General features: G+C 33.1%; 2 protein-coding genes across 7 annotated transcripts; one reads left to right on the top strand and one right to left on the bottom strand.

Moving 5' to 3' along the window:
* Positions 1-8,418, top strand: LOC105202630 (probable ATP-dependent RNA helicase DDX23). Of its 4 annotated transcripts, XR_003269374.1 has the most exons (11): positions 494-1,077; positions 1,356-1,691; positions 1,890-2,312; positions 2,994-3,120; positions 3,249-3,372; positions 4,205-4,320; positions 5,513-5,773; positions 5,966-6,140; positions 7,323-7,805; positions 7,889-8,013; positions 8,104-8,418. XR_003269374.1 is itself a non-coding variant. In XM_026140221.2 (9 exons), exons 1-9 carry the CDS (start codon positions 494-496, stop codon positions 7,544-7,546), a joined length of 2,370 nt encoding a protein of 789 aa, XP_025996006.1. In that variant the 5' UTR covers positions 1-493; the 3' UTR covers positions 7,547-7,853. The 4 variants fall into 4 exon arrangements, 2 of the variants coding, with proteins under 2 accessions (XP_025996006.1, XP_025996007.1); XR_003269373.1 differs by having other exon boundaries at positions 7,889-8,418; XM_026140221.2 differs by lacking the exons at positions 7,889-8,013; positions 8,104-8,418 and having other exon boundaries at positions 1-1,077; positions 7,323-7,853.
* LOC105202629 (prostatic acid phosphatase) lies at positions 7,786-26,914 on the bottom strand. Of its 3 annotated transcripts, XM_026140224.2 has the most exons (6): positions 26,013-26,914; positions 25,754-25,852; positions 14,956-15,195; positions 10,627-10,812; positions 10,155-10,490; positions 7,786-8,062 (listed from the first exon to the last, which is right to left on the bottom strand). In XM_026140224.2, exons 2-6 carry the CDS (start codon positions 25,784-25,786, stop codon positions 7,883-7,885), a joined length of 975 nt encoding a protein of 324 aa, XP_025996009.1. In that variant the 5' UTR covers positions 25,787-25,852; positions 26,013-26,914; the 3' UTR covers positions 7,786-7,882. The 3 variants fall into 3 exon arrangements, with proteins under 3 accessions (XP_025996009.1, XP_025996008.1, XP_039312469.1); XM_026140223.2 differs by lacking the exon at positions 26,013-26,914 and having other exon boundaries at positions 25,754-25,935; XM_039456535.1 differs by lacking the exons at positions 14,956-15,195; positions 25,754-25,852; positions 26,013-26,914 and adding an exon at positions 13,136-13,940.
* Positions 26,915-27,745: the final 831 nt, after the last annotated feature.

Genomic DNA, 27,745 nt, shown 5'->3' on the forward strand with positions numbered 1-27,745 from the left:
GACCGCTTTCAGGTTTCTCTCTGTCCAAAGTTCGATCTCTTTATCCTACTTCCTGGGTGTTACATAGAGTTAAAAAGTAAGGTTATATACACAAAACGTACAGCTAGGATCCCTGGCCAGGGACCGTCCACAGCCTGAAGGCCTGAAATCTAACATTTGGCAGTTAGACTTTACTTAGTCTGGAATCCTGTGGAATCCAAGGCCACGAAAAGAAGAAGAAAAAGGTTATATACAATTAATTTATAAAGAAAATCTGCTTGGAAACGAGAGAGATACGTGAAATAATAATAACATAAATACAGATCGTTTAACACTGGAATACTTTCTTTGTATCATTTATTCTTTCAAAGCATGAATGCGTGCGCGCATATGTGTATATAATTTGACGATAACTTATTAGTTAAATAAAACAAAAATTTCCACGAGAAAAAGCGTTGTTTGTGCAGAGCACTCTTAGCAAATTTTTTCATCAGTCGAGAAACGCTCTGTTTCTATGCCGCACGACAAGAAGATCACCCGGCGTAGCCGATCTCGGGACCGTGAGCGGGAACGTGAACGCGATCGGGAGCGACGTGACCGTCGGCGTTCCAGGAGTCGCTCCAAGGATCGTAAGAAGGATCGAAAGCGATCTAGGTCAAGGGAACGATCGCGAGAGCGCGATAGATCATATGAGCGGGACAGATCGCGGGAACGGGATCGCGAGCGCTCGAGGGAGCGTCGCGATGTCAAGGACAGATCTAAGGATGAGAAAAAGCGTAAGAACAGTCCTACGCTCACCGAGGACGATTTGAAGAAGGACTTGAAGGGTGACACTAAAAAGGAGGAAGAAGACGCGGAAGATAGGGCCAAATTGGTTAAGAAAGAGCCATTGAGTTTGGAAGAGCTGTTGGCTAAGAAGAAGGCAGAGGAGGAAGCTCGAGCCAAGCCCAAGTTTCTCACCAAAGAGGAACGAGCGGCTTTGGCGTTGGCGAAGCGCCAACAAGAAGTAGAGGCGATTAGAAAGCAACAGGAAGAGGAGCGCAAGCTTTCTCATGGCGATAATACTGGCAAGGAGAGGGAATGGGATGATAGAGACAGGTATCTAAGATAATTAACTGCTAAAGAAAATTGCTAAAGTAGATCTGAAATTAATTTAGCCAAGTATTTGAGATAAATTTAAATCTTGAAAATTTGGGCTCTATGCACAATAAAGGAATAATATTAAATATTAGCAATAGGGATTAAGAAGTATTATATTTTAAACTAATAAATAATTTTATGATACAATGATTCTTGTATTTTTAATATCAATGTAATATAGAACCTGTTTTTATAAATTGTTGGTTAGAAAATTTTGAAAAAATGTATCTTATTAGTAGAAGGAGAGATGGACAACGTTTGCGTGATGAGGATATCAAGGATAAAGATAAAGAAAAGGAAGTGGAGGCTATCAAGGAGCGTTACTTGGGTCTGATAAAAAAAAAGCGGCGAGTTAGAAGGTTGAATGATAGAAAATTTGTCTTTGATTGGGACACTTCAGAAGATACCTCAGTGGATTATAACAATATTTACAAGGAGAGACATCAAGTGCAATTTTTTGGTAGAGGCAACCTTGCGGGTATTGATATTAAAGCGCAAAAACGGGATCAGAGCAAATTTTATGGTGAATTGTTAGAGAAGAGACGTACAGAGGCTGAGAAGGAGCAAGAGAAGTGAGTAGTGTAGATAAAATTGATTTTTTTATTTATTTTTTTTACTGTGGATTTTTATAAAGTTACAATTGATTAGATCCAGTATAGATCACACAAATCTGTGAGATTTTTTTGTTTGAAAATTATGTGGTTTCCTATGTAATTTTTGTGGTTAATTATTAGACTTGTTAACTATAAATTATTTTTGTAACATTAAAGAATGAGATTGAAGAAAGTGAAACGAAAGGAAGAGAAACAAAAATGGGACGATCGACACTGGTCTGAAAAAGCCTTGAACGAGATGACTGAACGTGACTGGCGTATCTTCAGGGAGGACTACAACATCACGATAAAAGGTGGTCGCATTCCTGACCCCATTCGTTCCTGGAAGGAGTCTGGTTTTCCAAAAGAAATTCTGGACATTATTGATAAAGTTGGCTATAAGGATCTCACGCCTATTCAACGACAGGCTATTCCTATCGGTCTACAGAATCGCGATATCATCGGCGTTGCTGAAACTGGCTCAGGAAAAACTTTAGCCTTTCTAATTCCTTTGTTACTATGGATTACTAGCTTGCCAAAAATTGAGAGGCTCGAGGAGGCGGATCAAGGACCCTACAGTATTATCTTGGCACCTACTCGGTATGATTTTTTAAAAATCCTTTTAATGTTTTGTTTTCATTGGACATACATTATTGCTCAAAAATTTCAACACGCTTAAGATTTTTTTGTATTTTACGTCAATTTTCTCGTCGAAAAAAATTTTATACAAGTTTTTAAAAATGCATTTTAAAGAGAAAAAATAGCGCTTTGAATCTTTTATTTTATATTTACGATATTTTGTACTTAAATTACATAAGAATAAAAATTGGTATTTTAAATATTTTCTCTTTGCTTTGAAAAGTTATAATTTAAAATATTGAATAAAAATTAATAACAAGTTATTTTTAAGCCTTTCTAAATTTAAAATACTTTTTTTTTAAACTAGTGCGATAATTTTTATATACCAATAATATTAATAATATTGAATTATATTAATAATATTGAACTTTTATAAAAAATCATTTTGTATAAAATGTTTTTAACCTTGAAATTAAACAGTAATTGGAAAATGGAGAAAAAAAAATTTATTATACTTTTTATGAAATACAAGAAAATTTTCAATGTGTTGCAACTTGAACGGTATACATATACATATGTAGATATTATTTATTTTTTTTAAATATAAATATATTTAATTATTTAATATTAATGAATTGATTAGTTGCCTAAATTTTATGAGGAATGTGATATGTAAATATTTATATTGTGTTTACATTATAGTGAGTTAGCGCAACAAATTGAAGAAGAAACCAATAAATTTGGCCAGCCGTTGGGTATCCGAACTGTTGTGGTGGTGGGTGGTCTATCGAGAGAAGAGCAAGGTTTCAGATTGCGAATGGGTTGTGAGGTAGTTTTTGATACATATTATTATTATTGTTGTTATCAACTTCAACAATGTCTGTCAAAAATTGTGAAATTGATTAGATTTGAAATTTTAGAACTGTATTAAACTATTAAACATATTTTTTTTGTTAGATTGTTATTGCTACACCTGGTCGATTAATAGACGTTTTAGAAAATCGATATCTTGTTTTAAATCAATGTACTTACATTGTATTGGACGAGGCCGACAGGATGATAGATATGGGTTTTGAGCCAGGTATGTAAAAAATTTATAACAAATTGCCAATATTTTATAATTAAAAAATTGGAATTTGATTCATTAACATTCATCTTTCTTAAGAAAAAAGTAAATAATAAGTGTGGAATGATGAAAGCATCACTGCTAAGTTTTGCAAATGTTGGGCGCTATTGTTACAGATAATAAGAAAAGATTTTTTTGTAAATAAGAAAAATAATATTAATTATATGTAAAAGATATTTTAAATATTTTATAAAATAGAGTATACATGCGATTTATGATTAAACTTTTTATTGTTGGATTCAAAATTTTTGAATAGTTTGAATCATAGGTCAGTTTACATCGAGTATTTGATACTTGTGTTAACTAGTAATTTTTTATTAAATTATTTTAATTTCTGCAATGAATTTAAGGAATAGTATATTAAGCTGATAAATATGAATCAAAATAATTCATTAAATATATGTATCATATATGTATTTATACGCATCATCGAAATTAAGATAATTTAATAGAAAGTTATTTGTAAGTTCAGTGTAAACTACAATATAAACTGAGTCATAGAGATTCAAATCCGAATCAAATCTTATTTTGATTCAGTTTGATTCAAATTTCAAATAGTTTGCACATTTCTAAAAATTATTTTATAAATATTGTGTTAATTGAATAGATTTTACATTACTTATCTTTTTATAAAAGAAATAAGTATTTGTTATGCATTGTATAATATATGTATATATATATATATATATATATATATATATATGTATGTATGTATGTATGTATGTATGTATGTATATATTTATATTCATAAGTATAAATTGATATTAAAAAAAGGATATTTTTTTAGATGTTCAGAAAATTTTGGAGTATATGCCTGTAACAAATTTGAAGCCGGATAATGAAGATGCAGAAAATGAAGAGAAACTTTTGGCCAACTACAATACAAAAAAGAAATACAGACAAGTATGAAGAGTTTTTAAATTTATTTCATTTATTTAATAGTTTTTTCTCTAAATATTTTTAAATAATTGAAAGTTTTTTTTCTCAAAAATCAAACAAGTTTAAACAGTTGAATTTTCAGGAAACAAAAAATTTATTTTTAAATTGTTCAGAAAAAGCAGTTTTGCTATTGTTTATAAAATCTTTTAATGATTGGTTTGTGCATTTAGATCCGGTAGGAATCAAGGGCAAGAACCAATCGTATCAAAGAATTTTACCACAGTTGCAAAGCTGCTTTTTCTGTTAAATGCAGTCAATAATAAGTTAAATACGAATTGACAAAAATGTCAAACATAAGATTAACAGGCTTATGTTAGTCACAACGATTCTTAGTGCTGAATAATTTTAATTTTTATAATCTTTGACTTATTCAAACTGCGTGCCACATATTCATCGGACTTGAAATAATACATGATGCCGGAATACGTAATATTACTTTATATGCTTTAGAAGTATTTGTATAATCCCCCTTTCCCCGAAAAAATTGTTAATATTTAATTTTATTGCAAAAAATAACTCAGCAAGAATTTGAACCTAAGTCTTACATTCCGTGCAGGCGTCTTACCAATTCGATTACCTCGAGAACCTCAATAGTAAGCCAGAGATTGCAAAAAGTAAAAATTATTATTCAATACTAAGGACGCTATAACTGACTTAGGTCTGCTAACCCTATGTTTAAACTGTATAAACATGTTAATTGTATAAATATATTTAATTTTTCTCTGAACATATAACAAGTATAAGAACGAAATTTTGATTAATATTTTAAGGACTCTTAAAAATAAATAAATAAATAAAAAATCTTTGAACTTGTTTGATTTTTGCAGAAATTTTATATTTAATATTTATAATATTTATATTTCTTGTTTATTTCTACCAGAAACAAATTTGTTCACGATGATACTGCTAGAAAATGATTTGGCATCATAATCTAGTTTTTTTAAAATCGATTTATTTGATTTTTGTGGGAAACCTTTCAATTGTATCACACGAATAAAAAAATAATTCACAATCAAGTAACTCAATACTTTGAATTTGGCGTCCAAGATAGTTGTCTTTCTTTTAAAAAGGCTATTTTATTTTTTAAGAATTGATGAGCGAATGAGATTTATATGATTAATTTATTTATTATTAATGATTATTTTTCTGTTTCTAGACGGTGATGTTCACCGCTACAATGCCACCTGCTGTTGAACGGCTTGCTAGGACTTACCTCAGGAGGCCAGCAGTAGTGTATATAGGTAGCGTCGGTAAGCCGACAGAACGTACTGAGCAGATAGTTCATATAATGGGCGAAGCTGACAAGCGAAAGAAACTTATGGAGATACTCAGCAGAGGTGTCGAGCCGCCAGTCATTATATTCGTTAATCAAAAGAAGGGTGCGGATGTCTTGGCAAGAGGCTTGGAAAAATTAGGAGTACGTAATTTTGATTTGAAAGTAATAAATGCATTCATTTGTCAATTTTGTAATTGTGCGATAAATTTTATTTTAATTTGTAGAAACATTCAATTTTTTAAACTTGAAATCATTCAGGATTAAAAGTGTAGAAACTGCAAAACAAAATCTTCTAAAGATCTAACATAATTTTTTTACTTTGTTTTGTTCTAGTACAATGCTTGTACTTTACATGGTGGCAAAGGCCAGGAACAGCGTGAGTACGCTCTGGCATCTCTTAAGAGCGGAAGCAAAGATATCTTGGTGGCCACTGACGTTGCAGGACGAGGTATCGACATCAAGGACGTATCGATGGTTATTAACTATGACATGGCTAAAACCATTGAAGGTGAGTTATCTTGAGCTGTTTTATCTTTCATATAATAATTAACTTCTTGTGGACTGGCGACTAGATTTGAAATCAACTTTCTTTTATTTTGTAAATTGCTTGGTTTTTATAAACCACGGAATAATTTAATGTTTTATCCACAAATCTGCGGATCAAAAATAATCTAATATAGTGGGTTTCTAAAGTAACAGTTGAATTTAGCGACCTCAAAAACTATTAAGATACAAGATTTTTCAGTTACTTTATTAGAAACTTCTGTGGCAGAGAGGGAGAAGAGGAGATTGAATTTCTCATTTAAGGCTTTTGGTGCCTCAGTTAAGAACTCCGCGTTGACGGTAGCGACATTCCGTCGCGAATAAAATTAGAACTAATAGGCATGAAACGTGACAGAATGACGATGAAATGTTGTCGTGCATGTCATTTTGTTATGTGTTTTATTGTGAAAATATGACTTGTCTCGTTTTTATCAAATTCTTAAAAATGGATTCTAAGTAAAGTTTCTTTGAATTTTATACATAAAAGCACATTTTTCACTGCTTTCAATAGCTATCCATGTATTTTCCTGTTTGAATAGGTTTTACTTTATATACTTTTTACGACTATTTACTGACTGTTGGGCGGAAAAAGGATAGTCTTTACCTATTTTTACAAGTGCTTTAAAAACATCTGATTAGTCTGTTTTATCCAAATTGCCTTTATTTACAAATAGCACGTCAGACAAAATTATGTGTTATTTCACACTTATGACATCACAACTTCAATATGGCCGCGGCTAGTAGACAGGAGCTTTAGCGCCTAAGCAGAATGGTTGACTTATAATTTTAAGATAAGTTTTACTATTTAAATCTTTGTCTTTAATAACGCACAATAACTGTCTTGTGTCTTAAGTCTTAAGTTACGAACCAAATCTCTTTTTAGTTTAAGACTTGAGACATCAGATAATTCTTGTGCGTTATTAAAGACAAAGATTTAAGTCGTAAAGCTTGTCTTAAATTTATAAATCAACTATTCTGTTTAGGCCCTCAATCGTCGATTTCTAACAAGAATGAATAAATATTATATTTTTAAATCACTTTATTTTACATCACTTGCAAAGATTTGATAATCCTCAATAAAAACGAAATCTTTCTTAACTAACAATTAGCAATAGTTTTATTTATTTGGATTTTCTATTGTTTACAGATTACACACATAGGATTGGTCGAACGGGTCGCGCTGGCAAAGCTGGCCTCGCTATTTCTTTTTGCACGAAGGATGATAGTCATTTGTTTTATGATCTTAAGCAAACAATACTTGCCAGCCCAATATCTACTTGCCCGCCAGAGTTGCTTAATCATCCAGATGCCCAACATAAGCCTGGAACGGTGGTTACAAAAAAACGACGAGAAGAGAAGATCTTTGCCTAATCTTCTTTCGTGACAAATTTTGTGCGATTGAATTCTAAATAGTGCACCAAAGATCCGAAATTGCCAGGGATATGAAATTTTCTATGCATTTATGTCGATTATGGAACAGTAGGGATAGTGTCTAATTGGAGTAATTCGAGATCACAGAATTTATTTGGTTCTAATGAGACGAATATTTAAGGACTTAATTACTTATTAATAAATCAGTAATAAATTGAAGTCCCAAAAACGAAAAAGAGATCAAGTTCGATTTAATGATGTAAATAATTATTTACAATATGTATACAATAAAGTTATTTGAATTACAGTATGGTTAGTAACGTGAAAGTTTTTTAATTATAGATATGGTGGAGGTGGAATTTTATAGTTACTATCATCGATCTTACACTCTTCTTCCAAATTATCTGGTATCAACGGTTTCAAGATTTCAACAAATTTTTCAAGAGGACATGCAACAGTGCATCCAGGTATTGTCATTGGATATGGTTCGTGAGCTGTTGTATTCCTTAGAAATATCTGTAACAAGGATATTTTTTAGAATATGTTACATTTTTCAGAACAGAGAGATTATAGAGATGCTTATAGGCATCATAATTATAAAATTGATAGCAATTGTATTAACAGACAGCAAAAATTATTAAATTGCTAACAAAATTATTAAATTAATAGCAATTTAATTGGTGATATTATATTTCTACTTCTACAGTCGTTCCATAATTGATCGGTTCTTAGGCAGAAAAATACATGAGAATTCAATCGACATAAAAATATCAGATTTATATGATGCTACAAGAAATATTATGTTAACAACTATCATTTTTACAATAATGTAATGTAATGAATGAAACAATATATGAATAAGATGAACAAAATCTTGAGTGATGCAAATGCTTATACCACAGTTGACAAAATGTTAAGAATTTGGAAATTAAATTAACTACTATTTTAACTTGACATCGGTACTGCAGATTTTTCTTCGACGGAAAATCGAGCGGCTTGTGGTCGCACTCGAGACAAAGAGTAAAGGCAATAACGAGAAGACCAAGCGAGCAGACAAGTGCTCTTGATCGAACGCACTCATGAATACATTACACAGGTTTACAAAATTAGGGGAGTCTTTGAACTTTGAATGACATTTCTATAGGATTTTGATGCGCTAAAAACGACTACGTTGTCCGTTTTTCGTCATCACCCTTCATTTTTCAAATAATTGTAAAAACAACTTTTCGTACTTGACTTTTTTAAGAATTTTTTCTAGCTAAAGAAAAAGTGATAGCTACGTCAGCTTTACGGCATTTTACGCAGAAATGTTCCCACGATACAGAAAATATTTTTTTTGCAACTTTAAATGTTTTGTGCACACCATAAACAAAATACTTTAAAAAAATTGTAAAAATTGATAAATTTTGAAATATAAAACCAAGTAATTTGAAAGAAAAAAATCTTAAAAAATATGTGATTATTTAGGCTTATAGCTATATGTTTCTAGTTTAAATCTTTTTTTGAAAAATTAATTTCCTACCATTTGTTAAAAAGTTATTGAATTTAAAGCATAAATGCATTCTTTGCGCGGCGTCTCTTACGGTCTACGAAATTTAGGGGAGATCTTGTATTTGAACTTTGAAGGAAGAATGTTTCTATAGGAAACATCTATTTCGATGCGCTGAAAACGATTACGTTTTTGTTTTTTTTTCATCACCCTCCATTTTTTTAAATAATTACAAAAACAAACACTGCGCGCGTGATGCATTTAAGATTAAAATTTAATAATTTTTTAACAAATGGTCGGAAACTAATTTTTTAAAAAAAGATTTAAACTAGAAAGCAGGGTTGGCACGTAATGCGTTACTTGTAACGTCATTACCATTACAATTACTTTTTTTGGTAACAAATGAGTAACGACGTTACATTTCATAATTTATAACGGTAACGAGTTACATTTTATCGGTAATTGTAACAATTTGAATAGTTACTTTTATCATATACTTTGTATAGATGGAGTGCATTAATTTGCTAGATGATAGCAAACGATTTTTATGATCAAATTTAATATTGAGATGCTAAATAATTATCCAAAAGTTAAATCACTTTTTATTGAATACAATACTGTATTCCCAAGTGGTGCAAGAAAGGCTATTCAGGGTGAGAGATACTGTATTAACACTGCAAAGAGGTCATCTTGATGATTCTATAGAACATCAACTTCTTTTAAAAATAATTAACATATCTTTTTGGTGAAGTTCGATGCAAAAATGCAATCAAAGCTAAACTATCTGTGATTATATTGGATGTAAATATGTTTGACATTAGTACATATAATAAAAAGATATTGACTTAAAATTATGCTTGTATTATTTGTGTGATTTTATATATTTTCCTCAAATTACATTTTCATAAGTTGCGAAAAATACTAATTTTGTAGACCTGTGTTATCTGTTCTTCTCTTTTTTATTATCATTTGTATAAATTATTCGTTTAAGAAACTCTCAATGTTTGAAAAATAATTAGGACTTAATATTCTTGGGTTTTTTTCTTTGAATTTTGACTTTGAATAACTTGAAGTATTTAGAAATTTCAGTTGAATTATTTGTCGAAAATTATTACTTGCCTGAACGTTCCATTTGCCCTTGTGCTTGTGCAGCTCTATTATAACCATGATATTATAATAGGGAATTTGATCGTACCAAATATGCATCGTGTTCAGCAGGGAAACGACAGTGATATCATGACCGAGATACATAAACATTTTTCTCTTCTTGGGCAGAAGAGTGCCCTTTTTTTTCGCTTGCATATTGTCGATAAATTTTTTCAACATAATACCACCTTGCAATCTGCGTAATTCATCGTTGTATGTGTAAAGCTGTTCACCAAGTAAATATAAAGGTTTTAGTTTATCGGGATAATAGTCCTTCGTCCATGCTGGTAAAGCTAAATTCATGCTTTCCTGTAATTTGGATAGTTGAAAATTGAGCTTTTTAGATTTATTTTTCTAGAAGAGCTGAATATAAATAGTGTTAGTTATTTTACAGAGTTACATTAATGTTTGATATCATTATTTTAAAAAATGTCTGATAAACTACCTTGGCTATTAACAAGTCATAAAATGAGGCGACATTGTCGACAGTCGTAAATGGCATGCCTGTGAAGTTTGAGAGTTCTGCGAACAATTGTTTATTGTCTTGATGTATTTTTCGGATTTCCGGCATGTCATTCACTGAAGAACGTAGTTGAGCATATCTCGGGCACATATACCACAATAACATAAGCTAGAAAATTTACGCACTGTTTGTGATAATAGTTCCGGCAGTATAGACTTTCGTAATCTATTATTTCAACTATAATTATGATATCACAGAATAACTGTTATATGATTTACACACGTATATATTTAAACTAAAAGTACACTCGACAGCAAAATTAAAGGATCACCTATTCTGACTCCGAAAAATAGGCATAATTCAAGAGAGTGTAACTTTGTCAAAAATGATTGTAAAAAAATGTTTAAAACATTTTAAAGCTTGAAATCATTAGTCCCATTTAAATCCGCGTAACTTTGTAAACAATCTGTAAATTGTTTACAAAGATTTTAATGACTTATTAATCTCAAAAGAGATTTCAAGCTTTAAAATGGTTTTCTTAACATTTTTTTACGATTATTTTTGACAAAGTTACACTCTTGAATTATGCCTATTTTTCGGCGTCAGAATAGGTGATCCCTTAATTTTGCTGTCGAGTGTATTAAGGAACTGGAGTTGTCTTCAACAATTTTTTTTATGATAAACTAAATAAATGTACAAAAGTGAAATTTTGAGAGAGAGAAAGAGATATGTATATACAAATAAAAATGTATTTTTCATTATATTCCATACAGCACAAAACTTGCAACAATATTGTTGCAACGTTGCAGCAATGTTGCCACAATATTTTTGTAGCCTTCTGTGCTGTATGGGATATGTACATATATATATATATATATATATATATATATATATATATATATATAATCTAAATTTTATTTGAATATTATAAATTGAACAAATAAGCATAATTTATTAACATTTAACGACATAAACACATTGTTAAATATTTATTAAACATTATAATTACGATGTTATTAAAATTACAGTAGTTTTCTTTTCATTCGTTGTCTTATTATTAGGACCTTAAGAGGATGCTAAAGTAACAGAAGAACTTCCTCGACGTCGGTCCTACAGATCACTGCATATTATTTTTTGAGCAGGCTATTGCTGTTTGTCCATCGCATAGATCTGTTTTTGTTTTTTGATTATTTCGCTATCTGCGAAAAGTCCTATCAACTACTGTTGAGGACCATATTGCTCTGTTTATGACAGTTCAGCCTTGCTGAACGAAATACGCATGTGGTAAAAGCACATTAGGATATCTTTTTTGTTAGGTGTTTAATCGTAATTTCACGCAGTCAGTGTTATTCGTACATGTTTTCTGAAGTGCGCTCTATTATCATTTTGTACATACGAGCTACACAACTTCTCTATTAAAGTAAAGTTAACCTCAAGATACAAATGAATTTTTAATGATTGATAAACTTTTGTTCAATTTTCTTGTAAAATTGACTGCAGCGCACTTTCTTTTTACGCGTATTTTAATTCTAAAAAAAATTTTTGTGATTTTGTAACGCCAATTCGAAGATATTTAGTGCACTGTAAATGTCGATAATTCATGGTACTTTAGCATCCTCTTAACTTAGTTTTTGCCCGCAAATGTTAGATGACGATGTAAACAGTTCTAGTACTCATTACTAACGCATCTGGGACTTTTTTCTTAACAAATTGAACAAGGATACCTACTACGGTGATTTCAGGGGGGAAAAGGGTTAATATTTAATAATACGTGATATTGCTTAATCTCGTTCAATTTAGAATTGTGTTATGACAAAATTAATTCGGCGCACAATTCATTGAACTTGAGGAAAGTATATAAAATCACATAGACAATACAAGCACGAAGACCTAGCTGCGATCGTAGTAGGCATTCTTGTTCAATTTGTGCTGATACAGCAACGGTCAAAATAGCTCTCTCTATTACTTTTTTCTTAATTTTGACATTTCTCGATAACATTCAGTCAGCATATTTGCGTAAAATTATTGTGCAATTATTTGCGTAAACAATAATTTTTTTTTTGCTTTGTGAAAAATGGAACGCGATAAAAAATATTTTTTTGACATGTGCTTTTGCACTACTTTGATTTGAAAAAAAGTGTAGCAGAAGTTCAGCGATTACTTGAAGAAGGTTATGGTGATCAAACTTTATCGCATGCAACATATACAGAGTGGTATAGATGATTCAAAAGTACTGATTTTGATGTCAATAACAAACCACGTTCAGGACAAACCACATCCGAAAAAATTTGAAGACGATGAATTGCTAGCATTATTGCATGAAAACTTAGCTCGAACGTTAGAAAAACTTGGAAACGAGCTAGGGTTACTGAAGCAGCTGTTTCCAAATGTTTACACGCCATGGGAAAGATCCAAAAGGAAGGAAAATAGGCACCACATAAATTGTCTAAAAGTGTCATTCACAACCGTTTTAATATCACGGTTTCCTTACCAGGCAAAAAAAAGAAGAGTTTTCTTTGGCGTATTGTGATTGGCGATGAAAAGTGGATCTACTACAACAATCCCAAACGCAAGAAATCATGGGTAGACTCAGAACAACCATCAACATCGTAGCCAAAACGGAACATCCACGTTCATAATTGTTAATGCTTTGCATTTGGTGGGATCAGCAAGGAGTGCTATATTGCGAGCTACCGAAACCGAACGAAACTGTTGCTGCCGATCTACAAACGTCAATTAAACAAATTAAACAATGAGCTGTTGCGAAAAAAATTAGCAATAGCGAGTAACAGGCGCAAAGTTATTCTCCTTTACGATAACGCTCGGCCACACACTGGAAAAAATCATCAAAGAAACACTGACGCAGCTCGAATGGGAAACTCTTCCTCACTTAGCGTACTCACCAGACATAGCGCTTTCTGATTACTACTTGTTCAAATCGATGCAGCACGAGTGGTACACGCTTCCGAAATGTTGAAGAAGTGCGAGAATGAGTGGACGAATGGATTATTTCGAAACTGACATCGTTTTATCGAGGTATCACCCAGTTGCCAGAAAAATGGAAAAAAGTTGTAAAAAAGTGATCGAAAATATTTTCATTGAAATTTGTACAAATTTTTTTCAATAAATGCTTTTCTTCAGCCTTTTTTGGACGGAAACTAAGTTAAGGTTCTAATAGATTCAAATTTTACCTTATTTGGAAATTTAACAGCACAAAGTTTTTTTACATTAAAAAGTTTATTTTAATTATTTTTTATACTGTTAACTTTTACTCTTTAATTCTTTATGATTAAAACGGTTTCAAATGTATTCTGTCTATGAGAGGAACCTGAGAGCGGTCACGCTTCGAGTTTTAGGTGAAACTGAGCGTTTCACCTAAACTTGAAGCGTGATCGCTCTTAGGTTCCTCTCTGTATCCAATCTCTAGTGTGTGACATCTTTCATTTTTAACTTTTATCTATACTTCAACGAGTGGTTTGGACAAAAATGTGCCTGTACTTTGGCTACATTTTCATCCAAACCACTCGTTGAAGGGCGTTCAGATTGTTCCATGTTTTCAACGGTCTCTTGTCCGTTCTTGAACTCACTGAACCACCGGAAAACCTGAGCCCTTGACAGGACATTTTTAGATTTGCATCTTTAGAAAGCAAAATTTAATCACGTATCGCTGCTCCAGCAAATGTTTCATTTTTCTGCCATGACAAAAATTTAAAAACAGCTTTTGCGCCACGCGTGATCCTTACTACGTCAGAGGTCGTACGCGGCTGCCGCCTGGTGCGTTGCTTATAGCGTTTTTCACTGGGAAAACTATTGCGCACTGAGTGTGCACTTGCCGCTGGCAATTAGACGTTTCGGTTCGTGCGATGACGGTACCAACGAAAACGCCCAACTACCTGCAGCGAATGCACACTCAGTGCGCACTAGTTTTTCCAGTGAAAAATGCTATTAGTTTAGAACCCCCATCACAAATCCCACTTGCAGGAAACGCGCTGCTGGCGACTGGAGCGTCGCGCGACGGCCAGTCTTATTATTTTACAAACCATGTAAGTATTGTAATACCCACTCAATAAATACATTTTTAAAACAAATTATAAAGATAACAGAAGTTTTTGACTTTGTACATTTTAGTATTTGTTAATAAAAATATATTTTTCTACTGTTTACATGTTGTACAAATATTTATTAAAACTTTTACTTTTGTACATTTAGTTTATCACATAAAATTATTAAAGTGTAATTTTCGAAAAATCTAATCCTCTAATCCCTTTAAGAAGTATTGGTTTGTCTAGTTAAATGTTTATCGTGCTTTACCGTGTCTTGTTCAAATTCCTGATAGGACAGTGTGACTGGCTGCCAAGGCAGATCAACTTTGAACGTTTGTCTATCATTAGGATACCACAGAGCAGCGGCCTCCAACATGCCTGACATTTTTGTACGATCACGACTGGTAGATTGCAAATAGAATATGTCAGGGTGATACATCGAACCTAGAAAGCTATTGTAACGCTTTCGTAGGAACAATCCTTGATTGTATTGATTCTTTCTTCCTGCCTAATTTAATTAATTACAATTAACTTTGATTTGTAAGACAAATTTGTCTAAAAAGTCCTCCTAGTCAGAAATAGTTCCTCGAAACAATGTCGTTTCGATGTCGAAAATGCGAGTCGAAAATTTTTAAAATTTTTATTAATTTTGATGAATTTTTGACTCCAATTTTGAGTAATTTTTTATTTCATTCGACATCGAAACGATATCGTTTCGAGGAGCTATTTTGATATTTTCCGAGAACATACCGTCAAACACGAAAAAATAATTATTTTTTTCTTTTTAAAGAATTATATTTGACTAGATAAAATAATTGAAAAATCGAGATCGTTTTGATATTGGTTTGAGTTAGGATTATTGTTAAAGGTATTTTTTTTTATTTTTGTATATTTAAGATAATAACACTTTTGATTAAATTTATTTTTTCAAAAATTGCTTTATTTTGTAACGAACCGCCTTCCGACCCCCCCCCCCCCGCCTAACCGTCCGAACCGTCCGGCCGAACATCCGCCGGACGGCAGTTAAACGGCGCATAACGCCTAAGAAATATTATAATACCGGAGCGAACGAGCGATCGCTCCCGCGCTCTCGTCTTTGCGCGCACGCGCTCTCGTTCCCGCGCCGTCCGCAGCCACGCTATGCGCTCGTGGTCCGAAACGAGAGACCCGAGATCGAGTGGCGGGGATGCTGCCGCCGGACCGCTCCGCCGTAACACACCGCGCAGCCCCCTCGCCTCGATTCTCGGGTATATAAGGCAACGTTCGCCGGAGGCAGGGACCTGATCCGCTTGGGCCCCGTCAAGCCACTTGACACGAAGGCGATTTTCCATCCGACCCGCCTCCCGAGTCCGACGCCACCTCACGTACGGGGGTACGGTGCTCCGTGCCTCCACCAAGCGCACTTGGCGTGAGGGGGTGTTCTCTGGCGAACATTCGCGGTATTAATCGCCTCGCGACGGGCCGTGCGACGAACCGACAACAATATACGGATCCGTGTACGCGCCGCACTCACCGCACCTCGCGCCACGTCTCACCCGAGCGTCACGGCCACAATAACAAGGCTGCCGAGATTCGAGGAAAAACACGCGACTAAGTTCCACGAACCGCGTCTCACGCGACAGGTGAACCCGATGTAAATAGATTCCCGTGTTTGTAGATAGTTTCCCGTACCGCATATACCGAGCCGATAACTACATCTTTGAGTCCGACTTTTTAAGTTCTGAATGTCTGTATCGCATCCGTCCGCGCGCTTAGCCGATTTAAGTTCTGAGTGTCTGTATCGCGTCCGTCCGCGCGCTTAGCCGATTTAAGTTCTGAGTGTCTGTATCGCGTCCGTCCGCGCGCTTAGATCCGAATCTCTGTATCGTGTCCGTCCGCGCATTTAGCTGGTTTTCGAAACCCGCGTCTGACCACCGCCCGAGCGCAGCTCCGGATTTTCCCGAGCCTCGTACCGGTAGCCGTACTGCGTACCGGCAACCACCGATGTAAATACACCGAAGTTCTGTGGAATAAACACATTGACATTTACCACCTTAAAAAACGTCTAATTCCTCCAAGCGACCTTTCGCGCCCGTTCCTGTACTGTCGACCGTCCGTGCGCGAAGTACGGTCGTTACAATTTTTATCGCTTCATTAAAAATCGATTATTTGATTAAGATTATCTAATCATACATATGCTTTGGTTAATTTGATCAAACACAGAAGGTATTTCATGCTGCAACAATTCCGTTTCAAAATAAACATCGGAAAAAAAATATATAGTTTATAAACGTATGTAATAACTTTGATATACAAAAAAGATAAAACTAGAAAAATTAATTTGAGAAGAAAGACATCATTAACTCTATTGCTGATAAAAATTTTTCTGAAATATACTTTTTATACGAATTACAGAACATTTTTCAAAAATATTAAGTAATTAAGTTTTTTCTTTAAATTTTTCAGGTATGCATAAATTCTGAAATATTCTAATATTCTATTAAAAAAACTAAGAAATTTTTTAAAAATTGTAAAATATTACAGAAATTTAAAAAATTCTGGAAATGACTAAAAAAAACTAAAAATTTTGAAAATTATATTTAAAAATCTGAGACAAATTTATATACTATACTCCGACGAAAACTTTTCTTAGAATTTTTCTGATTTTCTGTATAACATATTTTTTAGAATAATTCTCAGAGATTTTTTAATGTAAACTTTAGAATATATAAAAATATACATATATATGAAAAATTCGGAGAAAAAATATGGATTTCTCAATATTTCTAAAGTTTCAATTTATATCAAAATTCTGAAAAAAAATTTCAGATAACTAATAAAATTATTGTTCAAATCAATGTCGAATGACGTCGATTCTATAAATCATTACATGCGAAAATCATTCTACTTTTTTTTTCATGTAATAAATAATAAAAATGAACAACGAAAAAGTAGAAATGCAATTAGTTATTATAATTTTTTTTTTTTTGCATCATCGCATCGTCGAATCGATATCGATTCGATCTTTAAACAAATTTTTCCAGAATATAAGATTATTTATTACATATACCTTCCAAAAATATTTAAAAAATGTATGAAATTTCCATTATACTCTTTACATATGCAACTTTTGGTTACTCGAAAATGTTATAATTTCGACGTAGATTTCGAATCGATCTTAACGATATCGAAACGACATTGTTTCGAGGAACTATTTCTGACTGGGCTAGCACAAAACATTCCAGCAATGTTATGTGTAGCAACACGGTAATGATGTTTCTGCAATATTGCTGAAACATTGTTGCATGTTGTTACATTGTATCCATATAGCATCGATTATTACAAGTTTTCAGAAAGTATTCAACTGTATTCAACCTTTCACATTTCATGTATAACAATTCTGAAAAGATTTTGGACAATATAAAAAATATAGCAGCAGAAATATTTTTAAAATCTTATGATATAAAATGTTGCAATAGAAAGATTTCTAAAATCTATCACGAAGAATAAATTTGAAAACATCCAAGTTATCATGACATCATAATTCTTAAAAGCTACTTTGCAATCAAGCAAGTTATTTCACGATGTAAACTAGGAAAAAAATTCAACTTAAGAGTGACTGCTAAAGTTGAACTTCCTTGACGTCAGTACTGCAGATTATTTTTTGAGCGGGAGTCGTGTAGCACGCGGTCGCGCGCAGAGCAAAGAGCAAGGAAAAGCATAAATACGCTAGGTTATTGCTCTTTGTCCAACTCATAAATCTGTCTTTGTTCTTCGATTATAAAGCCATCTGCAAAAAGACCTATTAACTACTGTTACACAATCACTGCTCTGTTTGCCATCGTTTACGTGCGCTAAGCGAAATTTATACACGTACATATGTATGTATGTACATACATATATGTACATACATATATAACTGTTCAGTAACAAAACTTTTTTGTTAGGCTTTTGATTGGAATGGCACACAGTCAGTGTTGTTCGTTAAAGTTTACTGCACTGTAGAAAGTTCTTATGTCATACATATGAGCTACAGAACATCAGTAAATGACAAAAGTTAACCTCGAGTAACAAATCTACGAGCCAAAAATAAATTTTTAACTTTTTTTTATTTTCTTGTAAAATCTCTATTATAGTACTTTTTTGTTGCGTATATTTTTATTCTGCAAAAGAATTTTGTGATCTGTCGTGTCAATTTCCACAATAACTGCTTTATTCATTGTGTTGTATTCATAAATTTTTAAGCACGCAAATCTTTTATATTAGACTTCTAAGCCCAATTTGGGAAATTCTACGTTGTTTTTGCGTATAATTTGCACCTCACAGTAATCTCATTTTATAGAAAAAAGACTGTCAAATATTTGTATGAAGCAAATATGGCACCCGTTGACAACTCTAGATACCATGAACTAAGATTAGATAAAAGAAATATAAATTTAACATTGTCATAAAGTCGATTACTATCATGGACATAAGAATATATATTCCTATGTTCATGATTACTATGGGGCACATTAATGCCTATACTTTAATTGAGAAGAACCCAATAAACAAAAATGGATTAAAAAATTGTAATTTATTTGAATTTATTTAAATATATTTTGGATTAAAATACAGGTATTAAGTCATTTCAATTCTATGTCATTGATTAAAATGGGTTAGATGACTCGTAAGAACTCCTTTTAGATTGAGAAAATAAAAATCACTTTATTTCAATCTTGTTTTGTGGATTAAAATGGATTACATCCCTTGCAGAAAAATACTACTGAGCACTACTGCACTACAGGAGTGTAATAATGTTGCAATGTCACAGTGCAGTAATATAGTGGTAGTGCCTCAAAATACTACTACGCACTAATAGTGCTCAGTAATATTTTTCTACAAGGGATGGGCCGTACAACTTTTTTGAATTTGCCTATTGACAAAAAGTTTCAGTTTTTTACGACCCTTTATGTTAAAGGTATAAGAGAAAAATTTATAAACATTTTTAAAAAGGTATTTTAAATGTCGAAAGAACGATGCGGGGGGGGGGAGCATCGTTATACATTTTTAGTTATTTTTTGATAATATTTCAGAAAGATTACAGAATTTTTCATTAATTTTTCTATAAAGTTTTAAGTGTAAGAATCATACTTCGACATTTACTATTCTAAGGTTGCTTCAGAAATATTGCTCATATGTATATTTTGTAACGTATATTTATGTTGGAGATTAATATCGTTGCACGCAATTTATATGGACTTCTTATCACTTAATATGTATATCGCATATAGATTGCAATTGTTATTTGCTTTATTCATGTTGTTTAGCTTTCTCTTATGGCTTCGTATCGCCTGACATATATTTATATTGTATTCTACTGTTATTCTCTGAATTATATACTTTATATTAACACGCATCTCAAACCTTGTGTCTTCTGGTCTAAATCACTGCGATAGACGTAAAACCTTCTAACAGGTTATGGGCCCAGAAACACTTATATTGTAAGAATTAAAATTATTGTGTTATATATTGAGAGCGTAAAGAAATATATTGTGCAAAATGGCTACTACGAATAGTCTGCATATTGAAAAATTAACGGAGGATAACTACGAGTCCTGGAAGTTACAAATGAAGAGTGTATTAATCTGTAATGAGCTATGGGCGTACGTAAACGGAGCTGAAATAAAGACAGAACAAAATGCAATTCAATGGACAGCTAAGGACGAGAAAGCACTGGCATTGATTGTGCTGAATATTTCCCGTGGACAACTGAGCTTAGTGAAGAAAGCAGAGACGTCGAAAACAGCGTGGGATGGACTCAAGCGTGTCTTCGAATCGAAAGGACCTGTCAGAAAGGCGACATTGTATAAGCAATTATACCGATTGAAGAAGGATTCTAGCACAACAATGAACCAGCACGTAAGTGACTTTATTAACAAAGCCGAGCAACTCGCGGAAATAGGCATCAAAATTCCGGAAGATCTATTGTCGATAATGTTATTAGGTTCATTATCAGATGAATTCGAAAATTTTAGTATTGCTATTGAATCTAGAGATGAGATACCTAATATTGATAGTTTAAAAGTAAAACTTCTTGAAGAAGAAGCTCGACAAAACGATAAGGACGGAAAAAGTGACCGCGAGAAAAACAATTCAAGTAATGAGGCTTTAGTTGTTAAAACAACACAGAAATTTAGTAAAAATAAGCACATTGACGCGAAAGAAAAGCATCACAAACCTTTTTCACAAAAATTTAACGATAGCTGTTATAATTGTGGAAAATTAGGACACAGGAGTTCGGAATGTCGATTCAAACTGAAGCGTAACGCGAAACAAAGTAATGTAAGTGATGCATTAACTGCGATTGCTTGTGCAGCAGAGGAGCAAAAATCTGAATCTTGGTGCCTCGATAGCGGCGCGACGAGGCATATGTGCAATAACAAACAAAGTTTTTTAAACTTAAATAAAAGTCAACAGCAAAAAGTAAATACAGCCGCGGAAGAATTTGTTGTATCTACTGGCTCAGGCGACGTACATTTAAATGTAAAATTAAATAGAAATTTAACACGAGAAATTAAATTACAAAATACATTGTATGTACCTCAATTGCGAAATAACCTTATGTCAGTGTCAAGTATTACAGAAAATGGTTATAAGGTAATATTCTACAACGATCGTGCGATAGTCAAACGCAGAGATGGTTCAACGGTACTGACAGCAACGAAACATGGTCAGTTATATATAGTGGATGTAGCAGACAATCATGCAATGGTAATGAAGGAAGCCAATGATAGCAGTCTGAAACGATAGCATCAGAGACTTGGAAATGTGAATGTCAATGATTTGCAAAAGATGAAGAAAATGGAATTAATAAATGGTATGAATCTCGAGTCGCAGGTAACCCAATTTCATTGCGAGGTATGTGATAGATGTAAAATACGTACAATACCATTCAAACAATCTGATCATCGAGAGAATCAAGTTTTAGGTCTTGTACATTCTGATATATGTGGCCCTATGAGCACAAATTCGCTAGGTGGAGCGAAATATTTTGTCACTTTTATTGATGATTGCACTCGTTATACAGAAATTGTAATACTACGAAAACGTTCTGATGTACTAGAAGCATTTAAGAAGTCCAAATGGAAAGTCGAAAAACAAACCGGATATCACATCAAGAAACTTCGTACAGACAATGGAAAAGAATACCTTTCAAATGAATTCAAGAAATATTTAGAAGAAGAAGGTATTGTACATCAGCTCAGCGTAGAATATACACCTCAACAGAACGGAGTAGCTGAACGAGCGAATAGAACTTTGGTGGAAATGGCGCGATGTCTTATGTTGCAAGCAAACTTACCACAGATTTTATGGGCAGAGGCAATTAATACAGCTACGTACATACGTAATAGATGTCCAACAAAAGTACTGAATAAAACGCCGGTTGAATTATGGTCTAATCGGAAGCCTTACATTGGATTTTTCAGAATCATCGGAAGTAAAGCTGTTGTACTTAACAAAGGAGAAAGACGAGGAAAATTTTATCCAAAAGGAGACAATTATATTCTAGTAGGCTACTCTGACGAATCGAAAGCTTACCGATTATGGCGACCTGGAACAAGAACTGTTATTAAAGCTCGAGATGTTAAATTCTTTGAAGACATCAATTCCTATAAAAATTTCATACCAAATTTAATGTTTACTCCAATCTTTACAACGGGAAATTCACAACAGCTAGTAGAAAATACAATAGAAGAAGATCAGCAAAAAGATCAGCAAATAAGAAGAATGGATCAGGCTGAAGAAGAGGAAAAAGAACAAAACTCTCTACAGTTGGAAGATTCAAGAGAAACGAATGAAGAAGAAAATTCAGAAGAGGATCATGAAGATCATGAATATTCAAAGAATGATGAAGAATGTCGAAGAGGACGTGGACGTCCAAAAATCATCAGAACAGGTCAACCTGGAAGACCGAGGAAAATTTATCAAAAAGATAAAGCTCAAACTACTGATCTATGTTCTGTCTCACAAATGATGGAGAGAGACGATCGAGAAGCATGACTAGCTGCAATGAAAGAATACAATGCATTAAAAGAAAATAAAACTTGGATTTTGGTTCCAAGACCCGATAATAAGAAGGTATTATCTAATCGATGGGTCTTCAAAATAAAACGTAAGCAAGATGGCCGAATTGAAAAATATAAAGCACGATTAGTAGCTCGAGGACACACACAAGAGCAGGGAATTGACTTCGAAGAAGTCTTTGCTCCTGTCGTCAGATACGAAATAATTAAAAGTTTACTTGCTGTCGCAGTAAATGAAGAAATGTATGTGCATCAAATGGATGTAATCTCAGCTTACATACAAGGTGATTTGTCTGATGAAATTTATATGGAACAGCCTGAGATGTTTATTCAACTAGGTCAAGAAGATAAAGTTTGTAGATTACAAAGACCTTTATATGGTTTAAAGCAATCAGGCCGTGAATGGTATCGAACATTTAATAATTTCATTGTAAACAATGGTGGAAAACGTACACAAGCGGATCCGTGCGTCTATGTATTTAACGAAGACGAAGATCGAGTCATTCTTGTTTTGTATGTAGATGATTTAATACTAGCATCAACAAAGATTACAAGACTTGAAAATATAAAAACTAAGTTGCAGTCATTCAAAATGACTGATCTTGGACCTATTGGTAGCATTCTTGGAATTTGTGTAAGAAGAAAAGGTCAAACAGGTGATATGCATCTTTCTCAAGAAAAATATGTGAATGAATTGTTAGAAAAATTTTATATGAAAGATGCAACAACGGTCTCAACACCAATAGAATCAAATGTTAAAATTTCTAAAGAAATGTGTCCTTTGTCAGAAGAAGAAAAACTCAGAATGCAGAATAAACCATACAGAGAATTTATTGGAGGGCTAATTTATTTGGCGAATGCAACACGTCCAGATATCGCATTTGCTGCTGGTTTATTAAGTCGTTTTTGTGAAGATCCCGGTGAGATGCATTGGCAATTAGCAAAGAGAGTGCTGAAATATCTAAAAGGCACTTCTGAGTATGGTATAACTTATACAAAAAACAACGAGAATTTAATAGCATATAGTGACTCCGATTGGGCAGGAGACGTAGACGATAGAAGATCCTGTACTGGTAATTTGCTAATCTTGGCAGGAGGTCCGGTGAGTTGGAAATCAACGAAGCAGACATCAGTTGCTTTATCAACTATGGAAGCGGAATATGTCGCTTTAGCGGAAGTTTCTAAAGAAGTAATGTATATAAAAAGATTATTACTTCATATGGGTTTTTATAAATATGTTCAAGTTCCCATAACAATATTTTGTGATAATCAGAGCGCTATAGAATTGTCTAAAAATGCAGTATCTCACAAACGAAGCAAACATATTGATATAAAATTTCATTTTACTCGGGAATTAGTAGATCAAAAAGAAATAAAAATTATGTATTTGAGGATTGATAATATGCTTGCAGATGTATTAACTAAATCGTTGCCAAAGACTAAACATAAGCGATGTATTGAAATGTTAAAGTTAAGTTAAAATCATAGTTAAAGAATATTTCTTTTGTATTATTAAATGTAATTACGCATGCATCGATAGGAGGAGTGTTGGAGATTAATATCGTTGCACGCAATTTATATGGACTTCTTATCACTTAATATGTATATCGCATATAGATTGCAATTGTTATTTGCTTTATTCATGTTGTTTAGCTTTCTCTTATGGCTTCGTATCGCCTGACATATATTTATATTGTATTCTACTGTTATTCTCTGAATTATATACTTTATATTAACACGCATCTCAAACCTTGTGTCTTCTGGTCTAAATCACTGCGATAGACGTAAAACCTTCTAACAATTTATATTTTAATGTATATTTTAACATAATGTATATTTATATTTTAATTCTCCCCCAAAATTTGGACTAATCTCTCACATTATTATAAGTGAGAGGAAAAAAAGAAACTTTTGGATCTTTAGGAATAATTTACGCAATAATCTCTATTGGTTTTTTAGGATTTATTGTATGAGCCCATCACATATTTACTATTGGGTTAGATGTTGATACGCGAGTATATTTTATCTCTGCAACCATAATTATTGCTATTCCCATTGGAATCAAAATCTTTAGATGAATTTCCACTCTCCACGGAATAAAAATTAACTATAACCCCACACTCTGATGATCGATAGGTTTCATTTTCTTATTCACTATAGGAGGATTAACAGGAATTATACTTTCTAACTCATCTATTGATATCATCCTTCATGACACATACTATGTCATAGCCCATTTTTATTATGTTCTATCAATAGGAGCTGTATTTGCAATTATTGCCAGATTTATTTACTGATTCCCCCCAATTTTACTCTCTAAATAATTTCTATTTAAATATTCAATTCTTATTTATATTCATTGGAGTAAATTTAACATTTTTCCCCCAACACTTCTTAGGACTCAGAGATATGCCTCGAACCCTAATTCTGACTACCCAGACACATTCCTTAGATGAAATATTATCTCGTCAATCGGATCTCTAATCTCTATTTTAAGACTCACAATTATAATATTTATTATCTGAGAGGCACTTTCTTCTAAACGAAAAATTATTAATATATTTTTTTTAAATTCTTCTTTAGAATGACAAAACTATTACCCCCTACCATAGATATAATGAAATTCCATCAATTTATTTAATATGGCAGATTAGTGCAATGGAAATTCCTTATATAAAAAAATTATTCTTTTATTAAAAATTAATACCTGATTAATCACTCTTCAAAATTTTAATTCCCCCATCTATGACATAATAATTTTTTTTCATGATTTCACTATAATTATTTTTTTTTTTTCATTACAATTTTAATTCTTTTCATTATAATCTTAATTAATAATAAATTTATCAACCGATATCTTCTCCACGGTCACTCTATTGAATTACTTTGAACAATCCTACCTATATTTATATACTTTTATGAAATGTTTCTCTCTCTAGTTGAAATATTTCTGAGACCTCTGAAAATTTTTCGGTGCTATATGGATATTCTGTGCTGCATAGGAGGAAGTAGAATATTTACGTCTGTTAGCTGACCCCAACCATATGGGTCCATACTATCATTGATGTCAGGATCGTTTGGATAAGTTTTTAAAGGTGCCCTATCTCCGTGTCTTATTACCTATAAACAAGATCTCACGTATCACACAGCATTATTTTTGTTTCTTAAAGCAAGTCAATGATAATGATATCGATATGAAAGATTTTATATAATTACACATGAAAACTCATGTGAAATAAAAGTTTATGCGATGTATACGAAAACTTATGAAATTACTTACAAAAATTTATAAAATTTTTTGGCAGAAATCTTTCTTTATACAAGATGGTATCTTATTATATATTATATAGGGTGATTATTAATTATGATGAATGTGTCCACTTTTTATAGAAGCACGCATTTGTAATTTCTAATATAATAATATGTTAGAAATATGTATTCATCGATAAATCATGCTTGTTTTGTAGTCAATGAGAATGTCTTACTATTCACACTGCGGTTGATAATCGTTTATTCAACATTCACATACAAACTTCGTTCGCGCACATTACTTATTATCGTCCGGGAATTATTATCGATCTCTATACTTAGGAGTGTTGACCGCGCACGACAACGCCTGTGAGTGCGACAGCATTCTGAGTCGTGTGCGTCTTATTTCGCGACCACGCCTGGAGGATGTAATACCCTGAGTCGCGAGGTGTTCAGATCGGTGCGTAGGTCGCGGTGGCTCGATCGAAAAGCTTGACTCTTAACGTTTTTTGAGAACTGTATTGAGCGTCGAGAATTGTGCTGAGAATAGTGAGGTGCCACAGTATCTCACCCAATTTATATCTCTCGAAATCGGCAAGTCCTTCGCTCATTGGCAGTAATCGGCTGCTGGGGATACAGATCGCGACGAATAGGCTTCGAGCGGCTAAAACAAACGGGTGCCGCGAGTCCTGTCTGTTAAACGACGTCGCCGATACCGCTTCCGCCGACTCGGCCCAATCTCTTCCGCGATCGCGAAACTCGGCGGTATTCTAGCAAACAATAACGACAAAGAATGCCGATCTCAAAAAGGTCGCCGATCCACCGTCCACGAGCCGATCGAACACACGTGTTTGTTATTAATATGTATGTATGTGGTCGTGCACGACGCTCTCGCATGGTGTGCGTGCGTGTGTGTGTGTGTGTGTGTGTGTGTGTGTGTGTGTGTGTGTGTGTGTGCGCGTGTGCGTGCATGTATGCGCGTGTGCGCGTGCGCGTGCGTGTGTGTGTGGACCGTGTACGGAACAATGCTCCTATGGTAAAAAGTGGGGACATTCATTAATAATCATCCTGTATATCAGATATATTGAAAAAGATGCCATTTTTTAAGCGCTATGTACAGGCATCCATAAATTTTTAAAAGATAGGTTGTTTAATGTTAGAAACTTCTATATAATAAAATCTCCAAAGGTCCAAATTTTCTTGTTGTATGTATATCTGATATATATTGATATGTTTTCTTTATTTTCTGAAAATATACGATCGTTGCCCGTGCGCGCGTTTGGCGCAATATTTTGTTCTTTTTGTTTGATCGCGTATTTCACTCCTGCTCTCTGGCAAGAGAAAAAATACGTGACAGTATAAAGTCTACCGTTGAGTTTAATGAAGTATTATTTATATACCACTGAAATTAACTGTAAAGAGTTTTTAATTTTGTGATGCCTTGGGTAGATGTCCTCTTTTACATCTGTCGTAATATTGGAAGACAAAAGTACTCCTAGAATTTAAAAAATAAAATTATTATATTTTGTATATTACAAAGAGCTATCTATATTTTTATAGAGTTTTTGCAAAATATTCTATATAAAAATACATAAAACATTCCATGGAATGTCGTAAAGTATACTATAGAATGTATAGAATGTTTATATTTCTGCCATTCAAACGTACTTTAAACATATTAAATAGTAGAACACATATTGGGTGTACAACTTAATTCGGTCTGTTTTTTTGCTTGTAAAATGCATTTATTTGAATGATAAAATG

The sequence above is a fragment of the Solenopsis invicta genome, chromosome 13 (genome assembly GCF_016802725.1).
Source record: "Solenopsis invicta isolate M01_SB chromosome 13, UNIL_Sinv_3.0, whole genome shotgun sequence".
In the NCBI taxonomy this organism is placed as follows: Eukaryota; Metazoa; Arthropoda; class Insecta; order Hymenoptera; family Formicidae; genus Solenopsis; species Solenopsis invicta.

What these genes read in the sequence shown, in the direction of transcription:
- LOC105202630 (XM_026140221.2), top strand. Translation starts at nt 494, where the DNA reads ATGCCGCACGACAAGAAGATCACCCGGCGTAGCCGATCTCGGGACCGT. An exon ending in AGATATGGGTTTTGAGCCAG is followed by an intron (nt 3,373 to 4,204) that starts GTATGTAAAAAA and finishes ATATTTTTTTAG; the next exon opens with ATGTTCAGAAAATTTTGGAG. An exon ending in CAAAAAAGAAATACAGACAA is followed by an intron (nt 4,321 to 5,512) that starts GTATGAAGAGTT and finishes TTCTGTTTCTAG; the next exon opens with ACGGTGATGTTCACCGCTAC.
- LOC105202629 (XM_026140224.2), bottom strand. Translation starts at nt 25,786, where the DNA reads ATGGACCCATATGGTTGGGGTCAGCTAACAGAC. An exon ending in AGGAATTTGAACAAGACACG is followed by an intron (nt 10,813 to 14,955) that starts GTAAAGCACGAT and finishes TAAATTTTCTAG; the next exon opens with CTTATGTTATTGTGGTATAT. An exon ending in ATGACTTGTTAATAGCCAAG is followed by an intron (nt 10,491 to 10,626) that starts GTAGTTTATCAG and finishes TCCAAATTACAG; the next exon opens with GAAAGCATGAATTTAGCTTT.